This window comes from Dendronephthya gigantea, unplaced genomic scaffold (assembly GCF_004324835.1).
Source record: "Dendronephthya gigantea isolate DGI-Jeju-01 unplaced genomic scaffold, DenGig_1.0 000018F, whole genome shotgun sequence".
NCBI lineage: Eukaryota > Metazoa > Cnidaria > Anthozoa > Malacalcyonacea > Nephtheidae > Dendronephthya > Dendronephthya gigantea.
The window spans coordinates 1,423,880-1,449,645 of NW_021163028.1; the positions used below are offsets into that span (position 1 = coordinate 1,423,880).

A 25,766-nucleotide genomic window follows, 5' to 3' on the forward strand; every position below is an offset into this window, starting at 1 on the left:
AGAATAATTACAAAGAATAATAATGATCGACTTCGGTTCTTCTGTCAATCAAAACTAGGCTGTCCAAAGCATAGTAAGGTTGCCTTCATATGCAAAAGCAAATTTTGCAACAATTCAATCGCAATTATAGGCGGTCAACTAAGCGAGTAATAGATTTACAGAAAAACATGCCATAAGACCCATTTCATTAGCTAGGCGTTCTTAAATTTTCTTCCACATTGCTGAAGCTTTGAAGCTTCCCGTCATAAAACCCACTGTTCTCGAACCGAATGGACTTGACTACATCCCAGGGGTGGATCCAGCAGTAGTGCACTAATTTCCATGACACAAGAAAACCACCGCTAAAAATTAACCACTTTATTTTGTAATGCAAATTATTTCTTGTCAAAACACAGACATACCAGACTTTGATTCAATATTTTGAACCTTTGCCAGAGTTTCCGTTCCTTAAAGGCGATATGATTTGTGTGCAGATAACTTTCCGCCATTTTAAATGGTTTATTTTTTGCAAAATCAGTGCATGATTGTACTGCAGTACAAATCATGATAGTAAGAAAACAAATGGAAGTGCAATTAATGCTAAAGTCATACGAGGTAGTTATATATGATATATCTCCTGTTCCGATTAAATTCAGTGAGTATACAATCCTGCCTCCGGGCCGCGAAATAATAACCCTTCATCTATATCTATTAATTTCTAATACCATATTTCTAATACCATCATAAGAAAAGTTTTTTTTTAAACATCTTATGCATCAGCTTTGAGTACATCGGTTGCACTCGAAATCGCTTGGAAGAGAACGGACGCCTGTTTTTTGATATCCAACCAATCCTGCTCTGTTTTATTCTCCTTAAACATCAGATCAGAGATTCCCGGAAAACTGGTGCTGCCGTAGGCATTGTTAACAGAAGGTGCGAATACCACGTGCCTTGTGTTTGGTCGATTAGGTAAACCTGGGGCGGTGATGAAGGCTTTCTCAACGTTGATCATACGATCATTAAGGTCTCGTAGTTTAATGTCGTCTTTTTCCTCAAAAGCTTCATTTCCTTCGGCTTCAAATATTTTTGCTTCTTTTTTAAATCTTAAAAAATAAATAGGAGCAATACAAATCCGTGCACTGATGCTGTTTTATCAAGTTGTATAACTGTAAATCTTCCTATAGGCATCATAAAAAATGTCATCATGCTTTATTAACCCTATGTATAAACTCTCGAACTCTCAGCAAAATTCTTATTATTTACACTTGTTCAATGTAGTCCAATTTATATATATACATATCGTTTTCATATCGCGTAATGAGACATATACATATACGCCTCTCAGCTTTATTCATAGGGATTAATATTTGTTATTAACTGTGAAATCACGTAGTGGTTGCCTATTTTAAATATATTGATTTAGCATACATACTCCATAATTGCCTTCTTAATATGACTCAAGGTGACGTTGTTTTCTTCAAGATCATTTCCGTAATTTGTTCTCAAGGTTTCCAGAGAGCTTTCGAGCGATACGCCATACTCTGATACATTGATTGGTAACACAAAACTGTCGGTCATATACATGAGGACTTTCGAGGCAATTTTCGCCGTGGTTAAGTGGAATTTGAAGTAGGGATCGATCAAACCTTGGAGCCATTTGTACGTGTCGTGGACTGAATGATAGACGGGGTAGATTCTCTCACCGGCGTAGGTCATGGTCACAGATGGTACACCTGTGGAGAAGAATATCCTTCAACATGTTTTTTAGGAGCCATAATTACTGAATGCTCAGATGCTGGATTGCTAAACTCCTATCCTATGGAATTGCATAAATACATTTTTCTCTTTTGTTGCATGCATCAGTTCTCTCGCAGAAAGATGCATGTCTGTTACCTTTAATTCAAATTAATAATAGGATATATTTTCTATGTCGCGTAATATATGCTTGCAAAACCTCAGTTTCATCATGAAGCATCAGCACGAAAACTTTTAGGTCTAAAAAACGTTCTCCACGCATGAAAAGCGTCTAAAAAGTGTGTTTACCATGCATAGAATCGAAAAATAATGTTAAAATAAGAGATTTGTCAGGGTACGCTAATGACACTTCAATTGCTTGGTGTTTTTTCAACCACAAATTACTCCTTAAAACGTAGCTAAAATATATACAGATATAACGTTTTTCCGTGAAAGTACGCGGCATATATAAAAAAATCTCCCCTGCAGCAATTATAATTACGAAAGTACGAGACCATACATCTGTCGAAAAGAATAGTAAAACTTGTAGCTTACCGCAAAATTGATAAAAACTGGCGTAATCTGAACCAGAACCCAAATTTCGATAAACAAAACGCTTTTGGGCTCTTAGCATCTGATGGTATACCTTCTCCCCATGGGGGTCGTCAACTTCCTTAACGTTGTTATTAATTGTGGTCTTTAGCAGGGGGGAGCCACTAACGCTGAAGGTAAAGTTTCCGTAAACTGCTGCATCAACGTTTATATATGTTATTGCTTTTGTTGACAAGACTCGTTCATTTTCTTCCACCCATTCCGTTGATCCTACCAAACCTGGTTCCTCTGCTCCCCAGCTGCAGAATTTGATGGTGCGTCTCGGGCGCCAACCTTTGATGAGAGTAAGAAATGGTATGTGGTCGTAGTGATGACAACGGTGAGGGCGGGTTAATTATGACGATAATAACGATTGTCAGTACCTTTTTTCAGAAGCTCCCTTACACCACGTGATATCTCCATCATAGCTGACGTACCACTGGACGGATCAACTGCACCAAATCCCCATGCGTCCCTATGATTCCCTATCAATACCCAACGATCTGGCTCTTCTTTGCCGTATATTGTTCCAATGACGTTGTAAATAGTTTGACGTTTGTTTGGTACATTTACTTGTATTTTGACAGTGTTGTTGTTCATCAGACCACCGTTTCCAAGTTTGTAGGAGATATTTAATCTACCTTGCCAATTTCCTGGAGCGTCTTCACCTTTCGGAAAATTATAATTGGTTGGTATTATTATAATTGAACTGGTCATCACTTGTTTGTTGCCACCTTAATAATTATAGGCTTAGAGAAAATCCTCTATTTATGATGGGAAACCTGTTCTGAGCAGGTCGACACGCACAGGCAATGGACCTTATGCGATATAGAATGATTTTAGATATATATTGGCAACCAAAAGAGGTATATTCCAATAGCTGGAAAGAGTATACCAGTAAACAATTCACAATTGTAAAGTTCTTTAAACATAAATATAAATAACAGCGCATAAGGTCCATTACTAAATTGAGTGCATGTACAACGTTATTCAACAGTTGTATGATTGTGCATGTTGGTGCCGATAACGCGAGCTTGAAACGACTTCGAAACATCACCAAAAAAACTAAAAGCGACGGATCAATATATTTTGTAGGAGATGTAGAGGGTCAGCAACTGGGAATGAAGAACTTTATATAAGAATTTTTAAAATGAAGCAATAAAACGTTGTCCTAGACTACTGGAAAAATAGACAATAAGGTCAAATGTTTTAGGTAAGGAGCAGGTTAACGAAGCCTGTGGGTCAATTCGCAGTCCGTATATGAATGTACATGAATTAAATGTTATACATAATTATACGAACCTCTTTACCATGCCTGCTGTCGCTAGAATTATTCACATGCATGGCACAACTCATTAATGAACTTATTGATTGTTTGCTTCAATACCCAAGTTTAATAGTGTTCACATTGCAAATTTCGCGCTACTATCGAGTATTTTACTTTGCCGGCCTTTTATATCAGTAAATAAAGCAAATGTTAGTTTACAGGTTTCATGCAACAATCGTTTTTACTTTCGTGTGGGTGCGTTCTTTGGTTTGCACATTTGGCTACACTGCCCTAATATATTTCACGTACAAAAATTAGTTTAACTACATGTTATCAATTATATGTTAAAAGGGTCGTGCAATGCAATGAATTTTGTCCGCATGTTACCTATTTTGAATTTTTCCACCTACCTTCCATGATCTCTAATAGTCTAAGAGCATCTCCGTATGGCATCGGTGTAGCCGGGATCTTTGGCAGTCCAGCGTTCGCTTCGGGTATTCTGAACACTCCTTCGACAGATGGTAGACCAGGGGTTAACGGATCTCCCGGAACAATAAATATGCTGCCGCGCTGGACTCCTGTCTTTGGAAGCCAAATGTAGTTTGGATAGACCTTATCCTGGCCGTCAGGTGCAAAATCTGCAGGGTCGTTGTACAAAATAGCGCCAACTGCCCCACAATCTTGAGCGTGTTTGACCTACATAGTAATCGGTATATGTGAGGTATAAATTTTGAAGAGAAGTATATATGATTAAGAACTTTTCATAACGTACGTAAAGTGACAAAAACGCCTGAATTTTAAGAGCTTGCTTGCGCTCAAACTCACTGAGTGGGCAGGAAGATCTCATTTCAGAACACTTCCAAGCGATTCTTTTACGGTATTTCTATAAATAAAAGCTTGATTTTCAAAGTTGGTAAAATTTTTAATAGTTTACACTGGAATTATTTTTAGAGAAATCTTGGAATAAAGGCAATTTTAGATTTAATTCCAACCTTATCACCCCGAAATATCTTTCCATATCGCATGATGACGATGTAGCCGTTGCAATTTGCGATGCTGAAGTTATTTTTCAATACTTGAAAATCTTCAGTTCTTCCATAATTCACATACAGGAGCTCCCCTTCAACTGATCCTTGCTTAGCGTAACCCAAAAATGGTGGGATCATCGTAGTGTCGTTTTCACTCGGGTCTGCCAACTGAAATATTGTAAATTAAAAGTAACAGGATAACATGTTGGATCGGATATATGGCTATATAAATGCATCCAAAGCTTCAGTGATGTGGCATAGAATTAAAAATAAAAAATTGTCCTGAGAGTGTTTATTTGCATATCTATGTACCTTTTCTTTTCCAGAGAACTCGAAAGTCACATTACCAGTGGAATTCAAAATCTGTACGGAATTCGAGACGTTTGGTTGAACGTAAGGTAAGAGCGTATCATATTCCGGTTGTTCTACTTTGTCAAATTTGTATTCCCTCCATCTTCTTTCGATCTCATTCGCTAATTCCTTCGAACGTGGTGTTCCTCCAACGTGGGGTCGCTTTGCAAAATACCTGTTCAAGAGAATCAGAAATGATTTTTTTTAACCTTCTTCCTTGGAAAACTAATTTTCGGATCTAAACTAAGGACCTGTCTATATGGCGAATTCGGTGATCCGATGAATTAGGCACAGCGTTCGGTTTAATGGCACAGTAGCACGGCAATCTTGCGTGTTAACTATGCATGCATGCATGTCTACATGCTTTTTTCGGTTTCCGTTCAACTGCAGGTGTAAAACCTCCGAATAACATTCGTTTATTTTATTGAAATTTAAATTTTTTTCTTAGCATGTTACGCATCTGTAATTAGATATATATATAAACATCCTTTCAGGACCTATTCTTTATATAACAATTTTAGTTCTGTTGCATGGTATTATATGCATTGTTTTATAGTGTATACGGTTTAGCGTTATTTGAGTATGAATAGTGTGTTGACATAAGATTGCAGCATTCCATTGCTAGAAAGTGCTGTAAGGGCTGGTTATACGAGGTGCGTTTAGGTTAAACGGTTGGTACTTAGAGTGCTTTCGTTTGTAGGTTAAAAGCTGCCAGACTTGATACATTACAGATGTATTTTAAAGTGCTGCAAGAACTCTGCACTGAGGAATATCATTATTTAACATCTGCCAAAGGACGAAAATGCAGATTTACCGCTATATTCTTTCTATTCAATTCAGAACCTGACCGCGGTTCGACCATTTAAGCCGCTTAAAGGAGAGCGCCCTTGGGTAAGTTGGGTTAAAAAAGAATATTCACGTAGGAATAATTACAGAAGAATTTTCTCGACATGGAATTAACAACATTCTTTCTCACATTCTTTACAACCGCTCATATTGCATATCAGATTTTAATTTCAATCGTTCACAACATGTGTGAAAGTGTTAGCTATCTATTTTTGGCCTATAACCCGCTAAATTAGTGAATAGGCTTTGTTCCACCGGCCCTAGGTTAGTAGTATTAATACATCGAGTTTCCGTTAGTAGAGAAGCCCCTTTCAATCTTCAGTAGATCAAATTCTACCAGACCCCCTCACCTAAGGTTTTCGCCGATATTCTCCGCGTTCAAGATCGTAAGAAACTGTTCGTGAAAATCATCCTTTTTTTTCATCTGCTCCTTGCGCTTTTTCGCGATATATTTCATATCAAATGTTTCAACGGAACCAACGGGCGAGTCTTCTGGCGATGAAAACCAGCCTATCACAAAACCTAATACGAATAGCACGACCCCGGCTACCACGATAGCGAAAACTTTTCCCATTGAAAATCCTGCCCCTGCTGTCATCTTGGAGGTCGAAATAGAATTTCGCAGATCTCGATGCTGAAACGTCTTGCCGTTGAGCGCGTTGTCAGTAAGCCTTTCGTGATTGAAGTCGGACTAATTTAATAAGTTCGTTGTGTGCGGAAAAATATTGACACAACCGAGTGGCTTTGTAATTTGATACTTGAGTATAGCTAGTTTTTTCACTGCGTTATCTGAGTGCTCGAAGTAATTGTAAAGTGCAATGGTATATTCCAGGTGGCCTAGAAAAAATTAGCCCCTTTGAAACAGTATAAATTAAACTTGGTAGTCTTGGCTTTTACTTTCCGTTTATTGTCTTTATTGGTGCTGCCGTCATTTTGAGTTTCAAATAAAATTTTGATGCGGTGAAGCATACGTTGAGGCATTGCTGAAGCGTGGTTTTCTTTAAGCGTGGTTTAAGCATGTTGTCGATACGAAATCGAATGCATCGGGATACTTTTAATCTTGCATTCATGCAGATCCCATTTTCCTTTACCATTATTGACATTTTAGGCTCCCAAAATCGGCAAGTTGGCCATGTATCAGCGAATAACGTGATTTGAGATCAAATTTTGCTTTATATATGTTCTTTCAATTAAAAATTTCATTCGGATGCATTTAGCACGCGTGTAGTAATTAATATTTTACCTTATGGCAAAATCATTTGATAATTTCAATATGTTCAAAAGATACAATAACTTGTCTTTAAATATTTACAATGACCCTGTACTTTGAAACCTGAGTAAATTTTCCGTACCTTGTCTGTGTGCTCCAATGATGGTAATTTTGGTGGATTGCAATCTTAATTACGTGAAATCAAACGCGCCTGATCCGAGAAACCATTTCATACCCTGATATGAATTGCAACTACCCCTTTTTTATATTCATTTCGACGTTTTACATAGACTTATGAACCTGCACAGAAGCCGTACTTTATCCAAGTTATAAGTACATATGTAACTCATTTAAGTGGACGGAACAAAACTTTTTAAAACCTGTATTTAATCTGTGGACGCGCAATTCTTGATGGATAGCGAAAGAATATTTGGCAAATTTATTATTTTTAATTAAATGGTATTTAAAAGCCCGCAGGTAATTTAGCCAGTTAAATTTCTCGTTCCACTGTAGTTCTCAAAAAACAACTGTATGAGAAAATATGCATGGCATAGGGTTTAAAATACGCTGTGTTTAGAAAATGTTTGTAATGTAACATACATAGCTAATACAATAAGCGGTTCCTGAGTTCAAATAATGGAGAGCTAGACTCTCTTTTGGACTTTTGGACTCGCAGCTCAGTCACAAAGCACAAAATATATAATACATCGTTTGTTGTCATCGTTCATGTTATGAGAATTTATAAATCTTTTCTCTTGTGTGTTTCTACAGTTGTGGAAACACTTGTGAGAGTTTGGGAGAACGAGAAATAATTAACTATTTCAATAATTATTTCAATTTCACGCATGTTTCTATAACTGTATAGGAACGCGGAAATGGTTTCTATTTCTTAATTATAATACAACATTTATAGTACGCGCGTGCTGATTGGTCAAGAAGTGTGCTTCTATAACTGTATAGAAACACGGAAATCATTTTCAGTCCCTCATTCTTCTCACTGATCATTTCGCATGCAGCCAAACTCCCACGCGTGTTTCTAAAACTGTAGAGAAACACGGAAAATGTTTACTTTTTTACCTGCTTTATGTGACAAAAGTGTTTTCAACCCAGCTTTAAGACATGTATATGTTGGTGTTTGTTAACATGCCTCCCCCGGATGTTGGGTTTTAAACATAATTCCGGCGCATACCATGGTTCAATGCGGTTTTCGGGCGTGCATTAGGCAGAAACTATAATTACAGGGATCCTATTCGCAAAGTTCCACACTCACACGCAGGAAGCGTATGCATGCTTACATTTTTTGCTGCTGCTTTTGTTTATTCGTATAAAGTCGCAAGTAAATTAGTTTCTTTTGAATATTCTATCAATTGGCCAAACTCCTCTACACATAGATTCTGCCAGGCAGCACTCACCTCAGATTCTTGCCGATATTCTCTGCGTTTATGATTCTAAGAAGCTCTGTATGGTAATCATGCTTTTGTCTCATCTGCTCTCTGCGCTTTTTCACGATATATTTCATGTTAAATATTTCAACGGATGATTCTTCTGGCGCCGAAAACCAACCTATTACAAACCCCAAAACGAATAGCACAACCACGCCTATTACGACACCAACTATTTGTCCTTTGGAAAGACTTACTACCGCCATTTTGATAACGCTATTAGAATGGAATTTGGATGAAACTCTTCTCGATGCTAAGCGCTTTAAGACATGACACTGACATGTGGTTATTTTTCATTCAGAGATATTGTTATAAATAGGCCAGAGAGAGGCGGTCAGGTGGAACGAGCTTATAGTGCCTAACTGTCATCTGGTTTGGCAGGGACCTTTAAAATATTATCGGTTGATTGCATTTATGCTGTAAGTTTGATTGTATGTCAATTAACAATATTGTAAATATGAAAATATGCACACCATACATTATGTGGGGAAATGCCACTACGTCTTGATGGCTTTCACTTTTGGTGCTTGCACGATGTGTTCTGGAGATATTAAATTATAGAGTAGATTGCATGCTTGGGTTTATTCGTTACTGACGTTTATCATAGCCTGTTTTCTGAATTCTGCTTATAGCTTAAAAAATTTGCATTTTGAACGCTCGGCAGAAATAAATTATAGTGTTTCGTTTTTCTTCGCATTCCTGCTGTTATTTTTGTAGAATCTTGTAGATTGTTGACTTTTGTCATAGACATAGCATATTCATAATCTATTATATTCATTTTCAAATCAATTTCTTGCAATTTGAGCTATTTATTTTATCGAATGCAAATGACCAAGAAATTAACAGACTGAATCGAAATTGTGATCCAGCAAATCTTCGATCAATGTATAAAAGAATTTGAAAACAAAAAAAATTCTTATTTCGCATTGCCAACCTTTATATATTGGACTGGTCTAAATTTGTTTATCTATAATGGATTTGAAAACGCGGAAGTTGAACTACTCGCATATATAATTTGCTAGCTTCTTCCTTCCCTTCGCATTTCCCTTGGAAAAAAGTGGGTATAAAAGTGGATTAATAGCGGATATTTTTCATTATGCGAAGGCTAATAATATACTAATAACTGTTTTTTGGTGTTAAATGTGTCAATTATCAGCGTTCATTATTAAAAATAACAAAATGGGCGGAAGGCACTTTTGACAGCATTTGCTCAGAGATACGTTTCGCATCTACCTGCGAATTTTAAGGCGGGCGAAACAGGTCTGTGTTCAGGCTATAGATCTATAAAAATATCAGTCATTTGCAAAACACAAAATAAATTAATTACGTTCATGCCGTTGGAGTAGAATACGCGAGGGTTCTCCCACAAGAAAAAAACATTCTCCGAAAAATGACAGCTTGTAAACTCAAGATATGAATCATTATTTTTGTAGAAGTTCGATCGTTTTCTGTCTTATATAATGTTCGCTAAAAACAACAAGGTGGAATTTCGTTTTAAAACTAATCGGCATAATTATTTGTTTACATTTTCAGGCAAAGCCTATCAGAATGCCTAAATTTTCAATACTTCATGTAAAATGGAAAATAATGTACATTTTTACCGGAAGTAGTCAAAATTTATGCATTCTGATTGCGTTACTGAAATTGTAAACAAACTTGCTGATTTCTCTAAAACGAAATCCCGCCTTGTTACTCTGTACACCACTACGAAGAAAAAGTATCTTTCCTAAACAGGCCACGTGGATTTTCATTTTGTATCAGCTTTCAATGCATCGGTTGCACTCGAAATCGCTTTGAAGAGAACGGAAGCCTGTTCCTTGATATCCAACCAATCCTGCTCCGTTTTATTCTCCTTAAACATCAGATCAGAGATTCCCGGGAAACTGGTGCTGCCGTAGGCATTGTTAACAGAAGGCGCGAATACCACGTGCCTTGTGTTTGGTCGATTAGGTAAACCTGGGGCGGTGAGGAAGGCTTTCTCAACGTTGACCATACGATCATTAAGGTCTCGGAGTTGTATGTCAAATTTTCCGTCGAGAGCTTTCTTCTTTTCCTCCTGGAATATTTTTGCTTCCTCCTTGAAACTTAAAAAAAAACCGGAAAGGAATCAATGCATTTATTTCTCCCTCTGGTTGTGACAAATATCAAGAAATATCATAATTTTCATTCTTGCTGGTTTGTAAAACGATTTAAAAGATTCTGTTTAGGTTCTCCATGTTGTTATGAAAAATGTAATCTCTGATTGATTCTGCTGTGTTTTAATTCTTAATGTTATCGAGAACAAGTTACTTGTGTTCTCTTTTGCATGATGTGATTATCATAATATCATTTTTGCCGATCGAAGTTTCTTTTTTTGTACTAACAGGGCGCTAACGTCTTCCTTAGTAAGGGGACATTCGGGTTTACGTTAGGTGTACGTATGCAAAGAAATATCTTTGAAATATATAGCACCCCCATTAAGAGTGAAATTTGCTATGAAATTAATACACGCGGTAGTCTACGATTTAAAATCTCAGTTTATTATTTCGCAGCTGTTACTTGTTTCGAAATAACAGAGCCATGATTTTGTTTACTTCTGTTAATGATTTTCGCCGAGTTATTTCGCTCACAAAATAATTACAAATCTTAGGGGCTGTTTACATGAGCCCGGTTACCCGAGATTTAACGAAGCGTGAGGGGACTTTGAGGCATTGAAATAAGTCTTTATGACACCAAACAAGTACATGCTATTGTTGTGGTGATTATATGACTGCCAGGATCATGTCATCTTCTCATTTCAATACCTCAAAATCATCTCATGCTTCGTTGAATTTCGGGTAACCGGGCTCATGTAGTCATGTAAACAGCCTCTTACTCTCCAATTGCCTTTTCAATATGGCTCAAGCTCACATTCCTTTCAAGTTCTTTTCCATGATTTCTTCTTAACATTTTCAAAGAACTGCTGAGAGATTTTCCATACTCTGTCACATCAATTGGCAAGACAAAACTATCGGCCATATACATGAGGAGTCTCGAGGCAACTTTGGCCGTGGTTAGGTGGAATTTGAAGTAGGGATCGATTAAGCCTTCGAGCCATTTGTATGTATCGTGAACTGTATGGTAGACGGGGTAGAACACCTTACCGCCATAGCTCAGGTCTAAGGAAGGTATACCTGTGGGAAAATTATCATTTAGCACTGTTAATGGGACAAAACTACTTTTCTACAAAACTAATTTTCTAAGCTGGTAATTAACTGAGTAAATTGCTCTCTGATACATTATAGTCTCAAGACTGTATTGCTTCATTTTTCTTTAACCTTGATCAAAGGCTCGAAAATACATACATGATACTAATTATTGATACAAGTTACATGCATGCATTGACTATTAACTCGCCTGGATGTACCAAAAAGAACGTGAATGTAGCTTACCGCAATATTGATAAAAACTGGCGTAATCAGAACCTGCGCCCAAGCGTTCGTAAATTGATTTTGTATTATTGGATTGATTTTTCACTTTAACCATCTGATCGTATACCTTTCTCCCGTGCGGGTCGTCTACGTCCTTAATATTCTTAGTAATTGCCGTCTTGAGCAGAGGGGAGCCTTTTAGTTTCAAGGTAAGATTGCCACTAACTGCGATATCGATATTTATGTAAGTTATTGCTTTAGTTGACAAGGCTCGTTCATTTTCTTCCACCCATTCCGTTGATCCCATCAAACCTGCTTCCTCTGCTCCCCAGCTGCAGAATTTGATGGTGCGTCTCGGGCGCCAACCTTTGATAAGAGTAGGAAATGTTATGGGTCGATAATAATGTCGAGGATTTTTTTATGATTATGAGGATAAAGACGATGATTATGTTTCAGTCGGCTGTATTGATTGTATTAGGAATATAAAAATGTACTAATGATAAGATGTTCACCGTAATATTTTATTTATGTCGTTATCGATAATGTTATCCTCGCTAATGGCGATTGTGATACTTCTGGTAATCATATTAACATTAAATGCACACATAATGAGGACAACTTGCATATCATTTTCACGCAATACCTTGTTTTAAAAGCTCGCCTAGACCACGTGATATTTCCATCATGGCTGATGTACCACTAGAGGCATCAACTGCACCAAATCCCCATGCGTCCCTATGATTCCCTATCAATACCCAACGGTCAGGTTCCTCATTGCCATATATGGTGCCGATAACATTGGGCACGTTTTGCCGTCTGTTAGGTACGTTTACTTGTATCTTGACGGTGTTGTTCATAAGGCTGCCATTTCCAACTTTGTAGGTAATTCCTAACAACCCACCTTGCCAACTTTTAGGGGCGTCGTCACCTTTTGGGATGGAACATAGAAGAAAATAATAACATATGAACTATACAGGGTGTATCAAGAAAAAGGTAATCCAACTTTGGCGCGCTATTGTACGTGAACTACTCATTCTATTAATGATTTTTTTCACATTCGGAAAGGTTAGGCTTTTAACTATCGAATGACATGTTTTTAATACTAAGTGGTGAAAAAATGAGTAAATAGGAGGCTGATAAAAAGTGTTAGTCAAAATCGCATATTTTCACCTCTGAGACTTGGGACTAAAACCATTAAAAATTAACCCCCTTTGGGACTTAATCGAAGAATTTTGCTTCTAAATAAACTACCCGCATATGCATATTAAGTTGGAATAAATCACATCAGGAAAACATTCCCAGCAATGCGGTGGCAATAACAACTTTGTATTGATAGAGGTGGTGGTCAAGTTGAAGGCTTCTGCGCTTAATCTCTTTTTAAAAAGTGTAAATGTAAATAATTGCAATAAGCATGTTGTGAAACCAGTGCAAGCTGTGACATGTTCGTGATTAATTGTTTTTTCTTTTGTTATGCAATGCTTTAATTAGGCTCAAAGGTGAAAATATGCGATTGCAACGAACATTTCTTACCAGCATCGTATGTGCTCATTTTTTCACCATGTGGTACTAAAAGCATGTCATCCGATAGTTAAAAGCCTGATCTTTCCGAATGTGAAAAAAAAATGTTCATACACTGAGCAGTTCACGTACAATAGCGTGTTGAAGTTGAATTACCTTTCTTTTTATACACCCTGTGTAGATCACTGGAAATGTTTTTCAAAATCCATATTATGGAAATCGTAGTTATGAAAGTTTGTAATATTTATACTAATTACTATTTCCATACTAAGGATGTGTATGGAAAAAGTATGGGTATATCATATCTCCATAGTATGGATTTTAAAACCAAATTTATATCAGTGTGTAGGAAAAATATAAACAAAATTGTTTTCACCTCTTGGATTGAAGGTTTCCACCTACCTTCCATGATCTCTAATAGTCTAACAGCATCTCCGTATGGTATGGGTGTTGCTGGAATCTTTGGCAGTCCAGCCTTCTCTTCGGGTATTCTGAATACTCCTTCGACAGACGGTAGTCCAGGTGTTAGCGGATCTCCACGACCTTGAAATAGGCTTCCGCGTTGGACGCCTGTTTTTGGAAGCCAAATGTATTTTGGATAGACCTTATCCTGACCTTCAGGTGCGTAATCCGCTGGGTCATTGTACAAAATTGCGCCAATCGCTCCACAGTCTTGGGCATTTTTAACCTGTAGAACAAAATGTTGTTAAACAAAGAGAAACAAAGATGGGACGAGCTCTTCATAATATAGTCTCCCTTCATAATTAACACAATACACATGCATAAGCCGATCGAAGCTGATATCAGGGTATCTTTGTCTTATCAGTTGGAATTATTAAGCGATCAATTTGGAGTAGACGAAACTATTAGGCATGAAATAATGGTTTAATTCGATCTAAACCTTAGCACCACGAAAAATCTTTCCATACCGCATGATGACAATGTAGCCGCTGCAGTTGGTGATGCTGAAGTTACTTTTTAATATTTGAAAATCTTCAGATCTTCCATAATTCACATAAAGGAGCTTCCCTTCGACCGATCCTTGCTTAGAATATCCCAGTAGCGGTGGTATCATTGTAGTGTCGTTTTCACTCGGGTCTGCCAACTGAAACATGAAGTTAATTTTCCTTATCATCCAGGACACGGTTGTTCGAAAGGCGTTTAGTTTAAACGTAACCTTATCAACCGTAGTTAATATTAGCTAATCCTTGGTTGATATATACGGTGTGTTATTTCAATCAGATTGCACATACATAATGTCCGGATATACAAGCAGTAAATGATAATTTTGTGTACCTGAAATACGTGTGCGTTTGTTTTTGATGAATATTGACATACCTTTTCTTTTCCAGAGAACTCGAAAGTCACATTACCAGTGGAATTCAAAATCTGTACAGAATTCGAGACGTTTGGTTGAACGTAAGGTAGGAGAATATCATATTCTGGTTGTTCTACTTTGTCGAATTTGTATTCCCTCCATCTTCTTTCGATCTCATCCGCTAACTCTTTTGAGCGCGGTGTTCCTGCAACATGTGGTCGCTCTGAAAAATACCTGTTTGATAAAATGATAAAATCACAATCATCAGAGCTCTGTAGCAACAACTGTGTTTTCGAAATGGCAAGAAATAGACAAAACATGCTTGAACGTTAGGTGTGTTGGGGATTCGTGCATGTCGGAAGGCCGAAGGCTGTAAGGTTTCTCGCTACCCTCCGTGCAAATAGCATCTTCCCCATTGCGTATATCGCGGACACACCTCCCTGCAAGTATAATTTTCATAGGCTCGCCTGTGGTTTCATTTTCAAATTTATTTCCGCATGTAGTTTCATTTTCAAATTTTCAAATGTTAGACTCTCTTTTCCATTCGCAGTATCCTACCGTTCGTAGGCTTTAGACTGGCAGTCATTAATATCTAAACAGTCAGTCTAACGTTCTCGTTGTTTATAATCCATGTTGCTTATCCACAATTTTATCATACATTAATTTCTGAAATATGAATAGCAGCAACAGCTGAATGCACGCTCAATTGGAGACGGTATGCAATAAACGACTGATCGGTACATGTTTGTCGATTAGTGTGACTAACCCATTTTAAAGTGCATCAAACATCAAACTGAGCAATATACCAATCCATCTGATCTACGGTGTGGTGTGAATGTTTTGCGCTATCAATACAATTTCTAGTGTATCATGCATCATGTGTTTGTGTTTGTGTGTGTGTGTGTTAATTGCCTAAAATCTCCATTTACGAAAAGGGTAAGGGGCTGTAACACACCCACTTGTTCCCGCTCGGCCGGTCGACCGCTACTGAACATTAGGTCAACAGAAAATCATTCAGGTTTTTGCTGAATTCGGGTAAATGAAATCTCTGGCAGTAAACACATCGTCATACACAGTTTGTTAAACAACAGCCGATAGAGAACCATTCAGTGTTTGATTTCCAGAATTTATTTCCAAAATCCTCGTACCCAGTTCCTTCCGCGTGCTGCGTGTGCGGTAATAAACGTGACTCATATAATTGCGAATAACTGAGGCTGTTATCGACTGTCGAGGTTACAAAATCTCTCAAAGTATTTGATCCTGCCTACGTTTGGAAGGATCGTGATATTTCCGACGCAGTTGAGACATCAACGATGAAATTGTTCTATATGCAACGTATGTAGTATAATTATATACTGGCTGTACTACGTATGTATGTGGCTATACTATATATTGTATAATTATATACTGGCATACAATTGACCCGTTCACGCTACTTAAGGACACGTTTCGGTCCAGTTTGGGTACTCTCTTCTATATATGCTGATGCTAACAATACATAGCTGCAATAACTGCAATAATCTACCCGTTTAAACCGTAAAGGACCAAACGTCTATGTCCTTTAAAAAACGTTCAAATAACACTTACCCTCAGACACGTATAATGGGCATTTCATCTACTCACCTCAAATTCTCGCCAATCTTAGTCGCATTTAAGATTGCAAACAGCTTTTCGTGAAAATTATCTTTCCGTTTCTTCTGTTCCTTGCGGAGTTTTACGATATATTTTATGTCGAATATTATTGATATATTATTCGTAACGTTAACTCTTAAGCTTGGTTCACAGGCGGACGAGTCATCTGAATCGGTTGGCGCCGAAACCCAGCCTATCACAAACGCCAACACGAATAGGGCAACAATAGCTACCACGGTACCAAAAACAATTCGTCCCGTGGTGAGCGTTGCCGTCGGCATATTGAATCAGAACAAAGTTTTACTAATCGGATCAAACAACCTCACTTTGCTAAATTGGCAAACGACTTCATTGTGCTAAAAGGTTTTCCGTTTTATCGTCTACGCTGCGTTAAGTACTTTGCTTTGCTGCGATACTTATATCCTTATTTTTCCAAAAGCCTCATTTGCATACGTCATTGATGATGACAGCTGTCACACTTTGAAGCTTCCATTCAGCTTCCACAATGGCCGCGTAACTATAGAGAAATATTTTAATTTGAATGGCGATGTTTTGTTCCGTAATGTAAACTGAACGCTTTGTTTATTCTGAACTGCTATATTACTTATAGAATATGATAGACTGTCTGTCTGCATACATGCACATGCAATGTATTTTTACATATACCTTAAAATAGAAGGAAAATTAATAAATTACTATAGACATGCACGTTTGAATTCAAAGTACCCTAATAGCACTGCTATAAGTTATAAATTGCCGAAGGATATATTTAATCTAAATTTAACAGTTAACGTTCAACCATTTTCAATGTATTTTAAAATTATAATTATCATCTACTCAAAAGGAAGCTGCAAAGTGTTGTTAATTGCTCCGCCATTGTTCAAAAGCTTTGGTTTGGAAGCTCAGAATTCACAGAACGTGGTATTTTAATTCATAAATGCTCCGTTGGACTGGACGAATTTCATTCTTTTTCACGTTAAATCTAATTTACACGGGTCCGAAGAATCAAGGAGCTATTGCATTAGTCCAAATACCACACGTCATGTCATTTTAGCTTTTCTAAGGTGATATAAAGGATCATTCTGTTTTACGATTAGAGGTTGGTGCAGGCGTTTATATATAGCAATGATTATATTACATGACGTTTTCTACTGGAAGTCGGTTTATAAGCGCTCTGCTATATAGAATATAAGCTGTTTAAGCGCCCTGTTTATATTTTGATATTCGCATTTATATTAGATAGTCGTTTATATATAGATTCTCCTGCACGTGATACATATATTGCTTATTTCTCATTTTGTTTCTATTTTTTAGGATCTTATGAATGCGAATTAACAAAAAATGAGTGTGCTTTTTTATACTACTTTTAATACTTCCCACCGAAGTACGGCGCATGTTCAAGACAAATCATATTTTTTGTGTAATCAATGGGGTTCCCCGTAATTCGATTTATTGTTTACTGGTCTGCGATTTTAGCATACAGGAAGATGAAATTATATGCTTTAGCAGGAAGATAGATACTGGTCGTCCAACCGATTAAATCTTTTTTTCGTTGCAAAAAATGAATAAGAATATAGGTTAACTGTATAGAATGCAATAGGCGAAAAAGAATTGAGATTGATCAAAAATATATTTATTAAAGTCAAATATATAGGTGAATGAAACTAAATTTTTCATCCTCACCTCTTTGGTAGATCGCTGTCAGTCAGCCCGCTTCAATAAGCAGTCTGAGATCAGTCTGAGCTTGGTCCGGTTTATAAATAAAGGCAAGAGTAAACGTAATTCTATATCACTTTATTATTAGAGGAATTAAAGCCTATACGATTTTTAAAAAACGTCACAAAGACGGCTAAATGTCTTTTCAAAGAAATTTTTAAAACAAGTATTTGCCATCAATCCTGTATGAATAAGTATATATAATACGAAAAGTTGAGAATATCGCTTAAAGAGAGGAGAAACTTTCATTACTTGACCGGACTTGAATTAAGTTGCACCTGTAGATATGTCAATACTGGCGTTTTAAATAACTGGATGCGAAAATTTGTGAATTCCCGCATCCTATGTAAACAGCGGAGGACGTCGTCACGCCGTCGCCGTCGCCGTCAAACTTCCATGGGGCATTGAATATTCAATTTACTCATTATCAGGAGCTGACGTTGTCGTCGTGTTTGGCGTCGTAGATCAGCTGTCGTAGATCTTAAGGTTTTATTGTTGCTAGTACATGAACTCATTGAGCTCTGTCACCGACAAGATTGATCTCGGATCCATTTTGTTAGAGCGATCTTATAGGAGGCATGCAGGAATATGTTTACGCACACGGAATATTGTTGGATGAGCAGGTTGAAATAAGCTTGGCTCGGGTTTTTAGCTAGAGAATATGTAAAAATCGCAGTTCACGACGTGAGATCATTTGAATGACACTTACACCTGCTCTTATTCTTAACGTTTCTCTGCACGAAAGAGAGTTGCAAAAAGAGTTCAACCTTCCTCCGGCAGGATTTCAAGTTTTGAAACCTTCCTCAAAATGACGTTACGACACCGAGTCAAATTGCAACCAGCATAAAGAAGTATTTGGTTTTTTGGTACATGCATGCATGTGATCAATTGGATTGTTCAACTTTGAATCTTCCTCACAAACCTTATTCAAAGCAAACCTTCCTCCGGGTGGCACCCGTGTACCCGCAGCTTTTTTGCAACTCTGACACGAAAGGAAAAGAAATTAAAATATATCATGCATGTCAACGGCCGAAATTGATATTAACCTCAGCATGGTTGTGAGAAAAATGCCATGCACACTATAAATAATAATATTTCTGCTATTGATGTACATGCCTGCATTAGTCTTAGCTGCATGGGGAAGAAGGTTTTGGATAATTTCTTCATGGCGCCTTAGACGCTTGAAAGAATAAAGTCTGGGCAAACCATTATTCCTTAGTATAACTAAGTGTGAAAACTCCCCCCCCAATTAGTTAAAACATAACATCGCAAGTACAGTCAAAGCAAGGACATTAAAGAGAATAATTGTGATAGTTATTAATTTTATTGTTATCCACATTTTCTCCGATTTTCATAGACGATTTTTACTGTTAGTTTTTGTGTACGCGTATACGGTTGTTTTTGTGTGCAAGTGATTTCGTGAATTTTTCCCACCTTTTTTTCATCATGCATAAGATCACGCATTTACGGAAATGTGGTTTGATATATCTTGGTTTAAAGCAATCATGCAGCGTTTTCGTAGGTTAAATAGGTAAAACCTCCTCTAACTTTCAACATGCAGCAGTGGGAGCAAGAACTTTCATGGATGGGATATGAGTTAGGGTAGTACAGTATACTCAGATTTTAATTTTCACGCCTAATACAATAATTGTGATACTTATTTATTGTGATTTATTCTATATACATGGCATTTTTTCACAGTGATATCTTTATAGAAGCTCTTTCTATACATTATTTTGCTTACACGTAGCTTTCCCCGACTTTCCTATATAATTTGTTAATGCATGCTTGTGCTGTTATTTATTTATACGTATATACAGTGGTTTTTGTGTGTGTGATTCAGTGAGTTTTTAATGTTTTCTTCTTTTTAACGAAAATGTAAATGTGTCAAAACACATTTAAAGCAAGCAACATGCAATAATTATTCTTTTCGTTGTGCGAATAGGTAAAAGAGTGTTCTTTAAATAAGTTGGGTGATGCTTGTGTATCTTACAACAGCAGCTGGGCCATCCGGATGGGATGTGATTTGGGGTAATTCATGATTAATTTTACTGCAGCAGAATGTCGAGGCTTCTAATTCGCCTGCTTTAGAAAAGAAATGAAGGTATAGCACGAATCTTGTACATGGGTCAGGACAATTATTTTAGAAGAGGCATGGTGAAATGCCATCCCATGGATCATATGACCTTTTGGTACTTCGATTGTTAACTTTTCCTCTCCTTCCACAGACTTTATGTACAAAGCACTGAGATCGCCTCGTGATAGCATGATTTCACTCTTCCCAAAAATGCTCAATTTGTTTTTTCCAAGTGAATCTCGTGGAAATTTGTGCTTGAGTCTTCCAGTATTGTCGCACACGTACACGTTGGGATCGCTGTGGCTCAACATGATGATATCATTGTTTTGGTTTATTGCAATCTTCGCTCTGTCCAATCTAGCACTTTCCTCAAAGAAGTCCAATTCACGCTCAAACTTTAGACTACATTCCTCATCCAATATGTGTAAAATACATTTTTCGAAACCTTTTCCTGTGGTTGTCCCAAACCATCTGACAACATATATGTTGTTGTTTTTATCAACAGCAAGGGCAGCAATGCGTTGCTCAATATTCTTAACTTCCCATGGCTCAGGTAATTTATACTGCTTGCTTGTACCCGCTGTGGAAATAACTTTGATGTTGTCACGATACCCCACCACAATTTCGCCTTTACCGTTCACACCAGAAAAGCCGGGATATATTGCTTCGGCGAGTGGAAGTCCGCTTGGATGCCGGACCAACTTGCTCCCCATAGATCTTCTTGTTGAGATCTCTCCCCAATGCAATATTGGGTTGAAAATGCGAACGCCCGCTTTAATTGTTGGCCATGACGCCACGATAAGGCTCGGCTTTGTGTTGAATTTCGAAACGAATTGAAATACAACATAATTAATCATCATAACAGATAAGACGTTCTCCACTCTATCTGGTTTGGAAAAAAGTGACTTAAAACCACCATTTAGGTACACCGAGAATGTGTCACTGATCGCTTTCAAATCATGCAGCTGTTTTAAAATTATTCGGCACGCCGGGATTGCGATTTCAGGACTTTCAAATCTTTGCAATATCTCAGAAACTATTCGTAGTTTTCCCGCGAATATCCGATGTTTAATATTTAGCGCGTCATTGGCGAAAGCCTGGTTCGCTGCCTGTTGAGCTGATTCAAATTTTTTTTTCGCCGCCTCATATTCCCCAATTGCTTCGACAGGTCTTCCCATAGCGCCTGAAAGATCCGAGACTTCCTTTAAGGCGGCATCCGCTTCGTCAACATTCTGCGATTGTGTACTAGTTTTGGCCTGACAATTTTTCACTTCGGGCTCCGAAGAATGTTCTTGATCGAGGTCTGTTTTATCAAGGAAATTATGAAGTGAAGCAACTCCTTCTTCAAGCGAGTTACAGCTGGCTTGCAGATCTTTTCGACACAGTCCATCAAGTTTTGACTTGATTGTACCCAGATCACTCTGTATCATTTCACGAAGCTTTGCACAAGTAGTGTCACAATTTCTAATATTAGCAGCAATTACATCGCCAGTTTTGTTGCACAATAGTGCTGATGCAGAACAGAGAATTTCCACTACAGAAAACGACATAGTTAAGTTGTTTATTCGTGACAACAAAGGGATTCTGAGTTTTGACTGGGAATATCGCTTCATATATTTCCAAGTATTATAAATAATTTATTCGAAATAATTAATTAAATTAAAAGCACCATTTACCAATCATGAGTCGTATTCCCAAAGTAATTATGCAGCAAAAGTACAAGCTGTGTTCACGCGGTATCGGATCCGCTCGTCACGGCATATACATGCTTGATTATTATATGCATTAATTATAAATACAAAGAAAACCTGCATTAAAAGTTAATTTGCATGTAGCTATTTGTTCATACTATCTTGAAATTTTTTAGATTTCATATTTTGCATACAGTTTTAGTACATAATTTGCCATAGGGTCGTGTAGCTATTTCACAAGGCACGTTTACCTTTTTCCAGCCAACAAAACAGCCACATTATTAGTCCTGAAACTTATCCACCTGAATATCCACCAGGTGCATGGACTCAGAGAGGACTTCACTAAACTAAACTATCGACGGCGAATACTATTTATAATAACGGTAATTTCAGCGCATGCATGCAACATTTTTTTATTACATTACTATTATTATTATTGTTAATATTATCAGTATTATTATTATTATCAATATATTTCTACCCAGGACATCCACTTCACCGAAGTGTTCTTTATAGTGCGGTGTTGCGATTATAAATTGTACAATAGCATATTAATTTATACAAAATCATGCCGGCGTTGTCAAACATAACATGAAAACAGAACAATACGAAATAAAGTATAAAAACGTTACAGTTTGACATAAATCTATATAAAAGAGTATTCCAGCCATAGGTTGCATGATAATATATTGCAGTTTTCAACAGCACCAAAATCCCTCGCTGATTTATATTTTTGTGATTCCTTAGTGGTTTTTTCCAATGGATGTTTATATTCCTCCACCATTTTTTTCATATTTTGTATAATTGTGTATTACGACCGAAAATGTGTAACTACTAAGTCTACAACATTTGCCAACTTCGAATAGCTATATTTCCCGCATTTTACAAAATTTCGCAACTAAACTTTGAAATTCTACTTATTTCAGTATCATGCATGCTCGTTTTGCTATGGTAACATATTTCGTCTTGTTCTCCAAGTCTAAAATTAGTCTATAGCGCATACTGAGGTTATATTGGTACCTTTGATAATGTTTGCTAAAACATATACTCTACATATCTTTGGGAAGAAAAAAGTATTTTTGCTTAACACTTCCTGTCTTATTCAGTTCTTATGAGCTTTCAGCGTATCCGTTGCACTCGAAATCGCTTTGAACAAAACGGACGCCTGTTCCTTGATATCCAGCCAATCCTGCTCCGTTTTATTCTTCTTAAACATTAGATCAGAGATTCCCGGAAAACTAGTTGTTGCATAATCGTCGTTGACGGAAGGTGCAAATATAACGTGCCTTGTTGTTGGTCGATTAGGCAAGCCTGGGGCAGTGATGAAGGCTTTCTCAACGTTGACCATACGGTCATTGAGGTCCCGTAGTTTGATGTCGTCTTTTTTTTCGAAAGCTTCGTCTTTTTCCGCCTGGAATATTTTTGTTTCCTCTTTGAATCTTAGGAAAATTCAAAAGAATAAAACATGATTTTTCTATATCAAGGCTTTACTGTTTTATTTTTGGATTTTGCGATGCAAAAGGCTAGCTATCAAAGATGTATGTATACGACTTGTAAAAAATTTCTCCACCATGCATATGGCCACTCCTTTCCTTTGTGAAAAACGCCATCCCTTATGGTATTGATTCTATGCTCGTTTTTGTTTGCTCACTCTAAACTGCTTATGAAGGCTCCATGCATACAGTTCTAGAAAATTTCATGTATTAGCGTATTATTTACTTTCAACCTGATTTTGAGTGAAACAAAAACGGGATTCAGTTCTTGCGATATCGCATCGCATAGGCGACCTACGCGTGTTTTGGAACGACAATTTTCACCTTGCGACAGGCATTCCGCGTCGAGACTCGGCAATTTTCACAGTTTTCGTCAACGATTTTTCCCTAAGAAACTGAATACAAAACGATTTGAAATCTTACTTTGCAATTGCCGCCCCAATATAATCCAAACTAACATTCTTTTCAAGTTCTTCTCCATATTTTTTCCTCAATGTTTGAAGAGACCTGTCTAGAGATATTCCATACTGGGTTACATCGACTGGTAACACAAAACTGTCGGCCATATACATGAGAAGTCTCGAGGCAACTCTTGCCGTCGTTAGGTGGAATTTGAAGTCGGGATCGATCAAGCCTTGGAGCCATTTGTACGTGTCGTGGACTGAATGGTATACAGGGTAAAAAACTTCTCCAGCATAGGTCATGTCTAAGGATGGTACTCCTGTAGAGAAAATTATCGTTCTTTATGGTTGTTGCAAGAAAACGTGCTTTCAAAATTATATTTCGAGACTGCAAGGCCACTAATAAGTTGGATAAACTACTCACACAAAAATGTTGCAGTTTTCATCAACCTCCTAAAAATCCTTTACCTTTAATCATTGTTAAAAGGCATGCATGCATAATATTATGTTAATTAAAAATAGCGTAAAGATGTCCCCCAAAGAAGATGAATGCATGTAGACTTTTAGCTTACCGCAAAATTGATAAAAACTAGCATAATCTGAACCAGCACCCAAGCCTCCGTAAGTGAATTGATCATTCACTTTAACCATCTGATCGTATACTTTTCTCCCGTGAGGATCGTCAACTTCCTTAACATTCTTAGTAATTGCCGTCTTTAGCAGGGGGGAGCCGCTAAGTTCTAAGGTGAGGTTACCATCGACGGCGACATCGATATTAATATAGGTTATTGCTTTTGTTGACAATGCTCGTTCATTTTCTTCCACCCATTCTGTTGATCCTATCAAACCTGCTTCCTCTGCTCCCCAACTACAGAATATGATGGTGCGTCTCGGGCGCCAACCTTCGATGAGAGTAGGAAATGTCATGTGGTGATATAATAAAGGAGAAGACGATGAATAATATGTTTTCATCAGTATAAATTATTGGTCATAATGATAACGATTTTTTAATATATCGAGCGTACTTTTTTTCTTCAAACGGTACCTTGCTTTAAAAGTTTGCCTAGGCCACGTGATATTTCCATCATGGCCGACGTACCACTAGAAGCATCGACTGCGCCAAATCCCCACGCGTCCCTATGATTCCCTATCAATACCCAACGGTCTGGCTCCTCTTTGCCATATATGGTGCCGATAACGTTATACACATTTTGACGTTTGTTGGGAACATTTACTTGAATTTTGACAGTGTTGTTATTTAGGCCGCCGTTCCCGATTTTGTAGGAGATATTTAACATACCTTGCCAACTTTTCGGAACGTCATAACCTTTTGAGATAAAATGCATGAAAATTGTTACTCTATAAATTACTCCTACATAAATAAGCTTGTTTGTGTTTGCCTGGCTATCGGCACTTTATAGTTTTTGTTCCTCGAGGAAAATGCGGGAACACGTATGTTTGTGATCTGAAAATATCCGTTAGTTTATGACATGTTATATATTTAGTGTCTGTTTTGAAATTTTTAAACGTCTCTCTTCTTAGGTGCTTAAAATTTGTCTATAGGAAGATCGAATTTGTTTTAAAGCTACCACCTACCTTCCATGATCTCCAATAGTCTAATAGCTTCTCCGTATGGCATCGGTGTAGCCGGGATCTTGGGCAGTCCAGCCTTCGCTTGGGGTATTCTGAATACTCCTTCAACAGATGGTAGCCCAGGGGTTAACGGATCTCCAAGACTTTTAAGTATGCTACCGCGCTGAACCCCTGTCTTCGGGAGCCAAATGTAATTTGGATAAACCTTATCTTGTCCTTTTGGTGCATAATCTGCAGGGTCATTGTACAAAATGGCGCCAAAAGCTCCACAGTCTTCGGCGTTTTTGACCTTTAAAACAAGATATGACATGGTAATTGTGAAGGCCTCTTGTCGCGACAGCACTTTAACACAAAAGCTGCAATGAAAGGCAGCTTGTGGGATGATAAAAAGTATTTAATCCAGGAGTAAAAATCGCTGGAACTGCTATATGCAGTGAATATCCAGTAAACGTATACAATGGTATCAGTTGCAAAATTTATGCAATTGCTA

General features: G+C 37.5%; 3 protein-coding genes across 4 annotated transcripts; all 3 read right to left on the reverse strand.

Annotated features, from left to right (window-relative positions):
• Window positions 1-357: 357 nt before the first annotated feature.
• LOC114520905 (glutamate carboxypeptidase 2-like) lies at window positions 358-8,692 on the reverse strand. 2 transcript variants are annotated; one of them, XM_028541254.1, is made up of 8 exons: window positions 8,419-8,692; window positions 4,912-5,125; window positions 4,564-4,767; window positions 3,982-4,267; window positions 2,688-2,972; window positions 2,269-2,598; window positions 1,412-1,712; window positions 358-1,082 (listed from the first exon to the last, which is right to left on the reverse strand). In XM_028541254.1, the coding sequence occupies exons 1-8, from the start codon at window positions 8,652-8,654 to the stop codon at window positions 749-751; spliced, it is 2,190 nt and encodes a 729-aa protein (XP_028397055.1). In that variant the 5' UTR covers window positions 8,655-8,692; the 3' UTR covers window positions 358-748. The 2 variants fall into 2 exon arrangements, with proteins under 2 accessions (XP_028397055.1, XP_028397054.1); XM_028541253.1 differs by lacking the exon at window positions 8,419-8,692 and adding an exon at window positions 6,147-6,498.
• A 1,503-nt stretch (window positions 8,693-10,195) lies between these two features.
• LOC114520806 (glutamate carboxypeptidase 2-like) lies at window positions 10,196-16,586 on the reverse strand. The gene is made up of 8 exons (XM_028541139.1): window positions 16,297-16,586; window positions 14,694-14,907; window positions 14,257-14,460; window positions 13,758-14,043; window positions 12,481-12,765; window positions 11,859-12,203; window positions 11,303-11,600; window positions 10,196-10,532 (listed from the first exon to the last, which is right to left on the reverse strand). The coding sequence occupies exons 1-8, from the start codon at window positions 16,584-16,586 to the stop codon at window positions 10,196-10,198; spliced, it is 2,259 nt and encodes a 752-aa protein (XP_028396940.1).
• A 5,930-nt stretch (window positions 16,587-22,516) lies between these two features.
• On the reverse strand, window positions 22,517-23,962 carry LOC114520983 (putative N-acetylated-alpha-linked acidic dipeptidase). The gene is made up of 2 exons (XM_028541362.1): window positions 23,706-23,962; window positions 22,517-23,228 (listed from the first exon to the last, which is right to left on the reverse strand). Exons 1-2 carry the CDS (start codon window positions 23,852-23,854, stop codon window positions 22,892-22,894), a joined length of 486 nt encoding a protein of 161 aa, XP_028397163.1. The 5' UTR covers window positions 23,855-23,962; the 3' UTR covers window positions 22,517-22,891.
• Window positions 23,963-25,766: the final 1,804 nt, after the last annotated feature.

Excerpts from the sequence above, each read along its gene's own strand:
- LOC114520983 (XM_028541362.1), bottom strand. The coding sequence starts at position 23,854 with ATGTATATGGCCGACAGTTTTGTGTTACCAGTCGATGTAACCCAGTAT. Across the intron at positions 23,229-23,705 it reads ATTGGGGCGGCAATTGCAAA|ATTCAAAGAGGAAACAAAAA; the intron begins GTAAGATTTCAA and ends AATTTTCCTAAG.
- LOC114520905 (XM_028541253.1), bottom strand. The coding sequence starts at position 6,394 with ATGACAGCAGGGGCAGGATTTTCAATGGGAAAAGTTTTCGCTATCGTG. Across the intron at positions 1,713-2,268 it reads CAGTTTTTATCAATTTTGCG|GTGTACCATCTGTGACCATG; the intron begins GTAAGCTACAAG and ends TCTTCTCCACAG. Across the intron at positions 1,083-1,411 it reads ATTAAGAAGGCAATTATGGA|ATTTAAAAAAGAAGCAAAAA; the intron begins GTATGTATGCTA and ends TTATTTTTTAAG.
- LOC114520806 (XM_028541139.1), bottom strand. The coding sequence starts at position 16,586 with ATGCCGACGGCAACGCTCACCACGGGACGAATTGTTTTTGGTACCGTG. Across the intron at positions 14,461-14,693 it reads AGTTCTCTGGAAAAGAAAAG|TTGGCAGACCCGAGTGAAAA; the intron begins GTATGTCAATAT and ends TTCATGTTTCAG. Across the intron at positions 14,044-14,256 it reads AGATTTTTCGTGGTGCTAAG|GTTAAAAATGCCCAAGACTG; the intron begins GTTTAGATCGAA and ends TTTGTTCTACAG.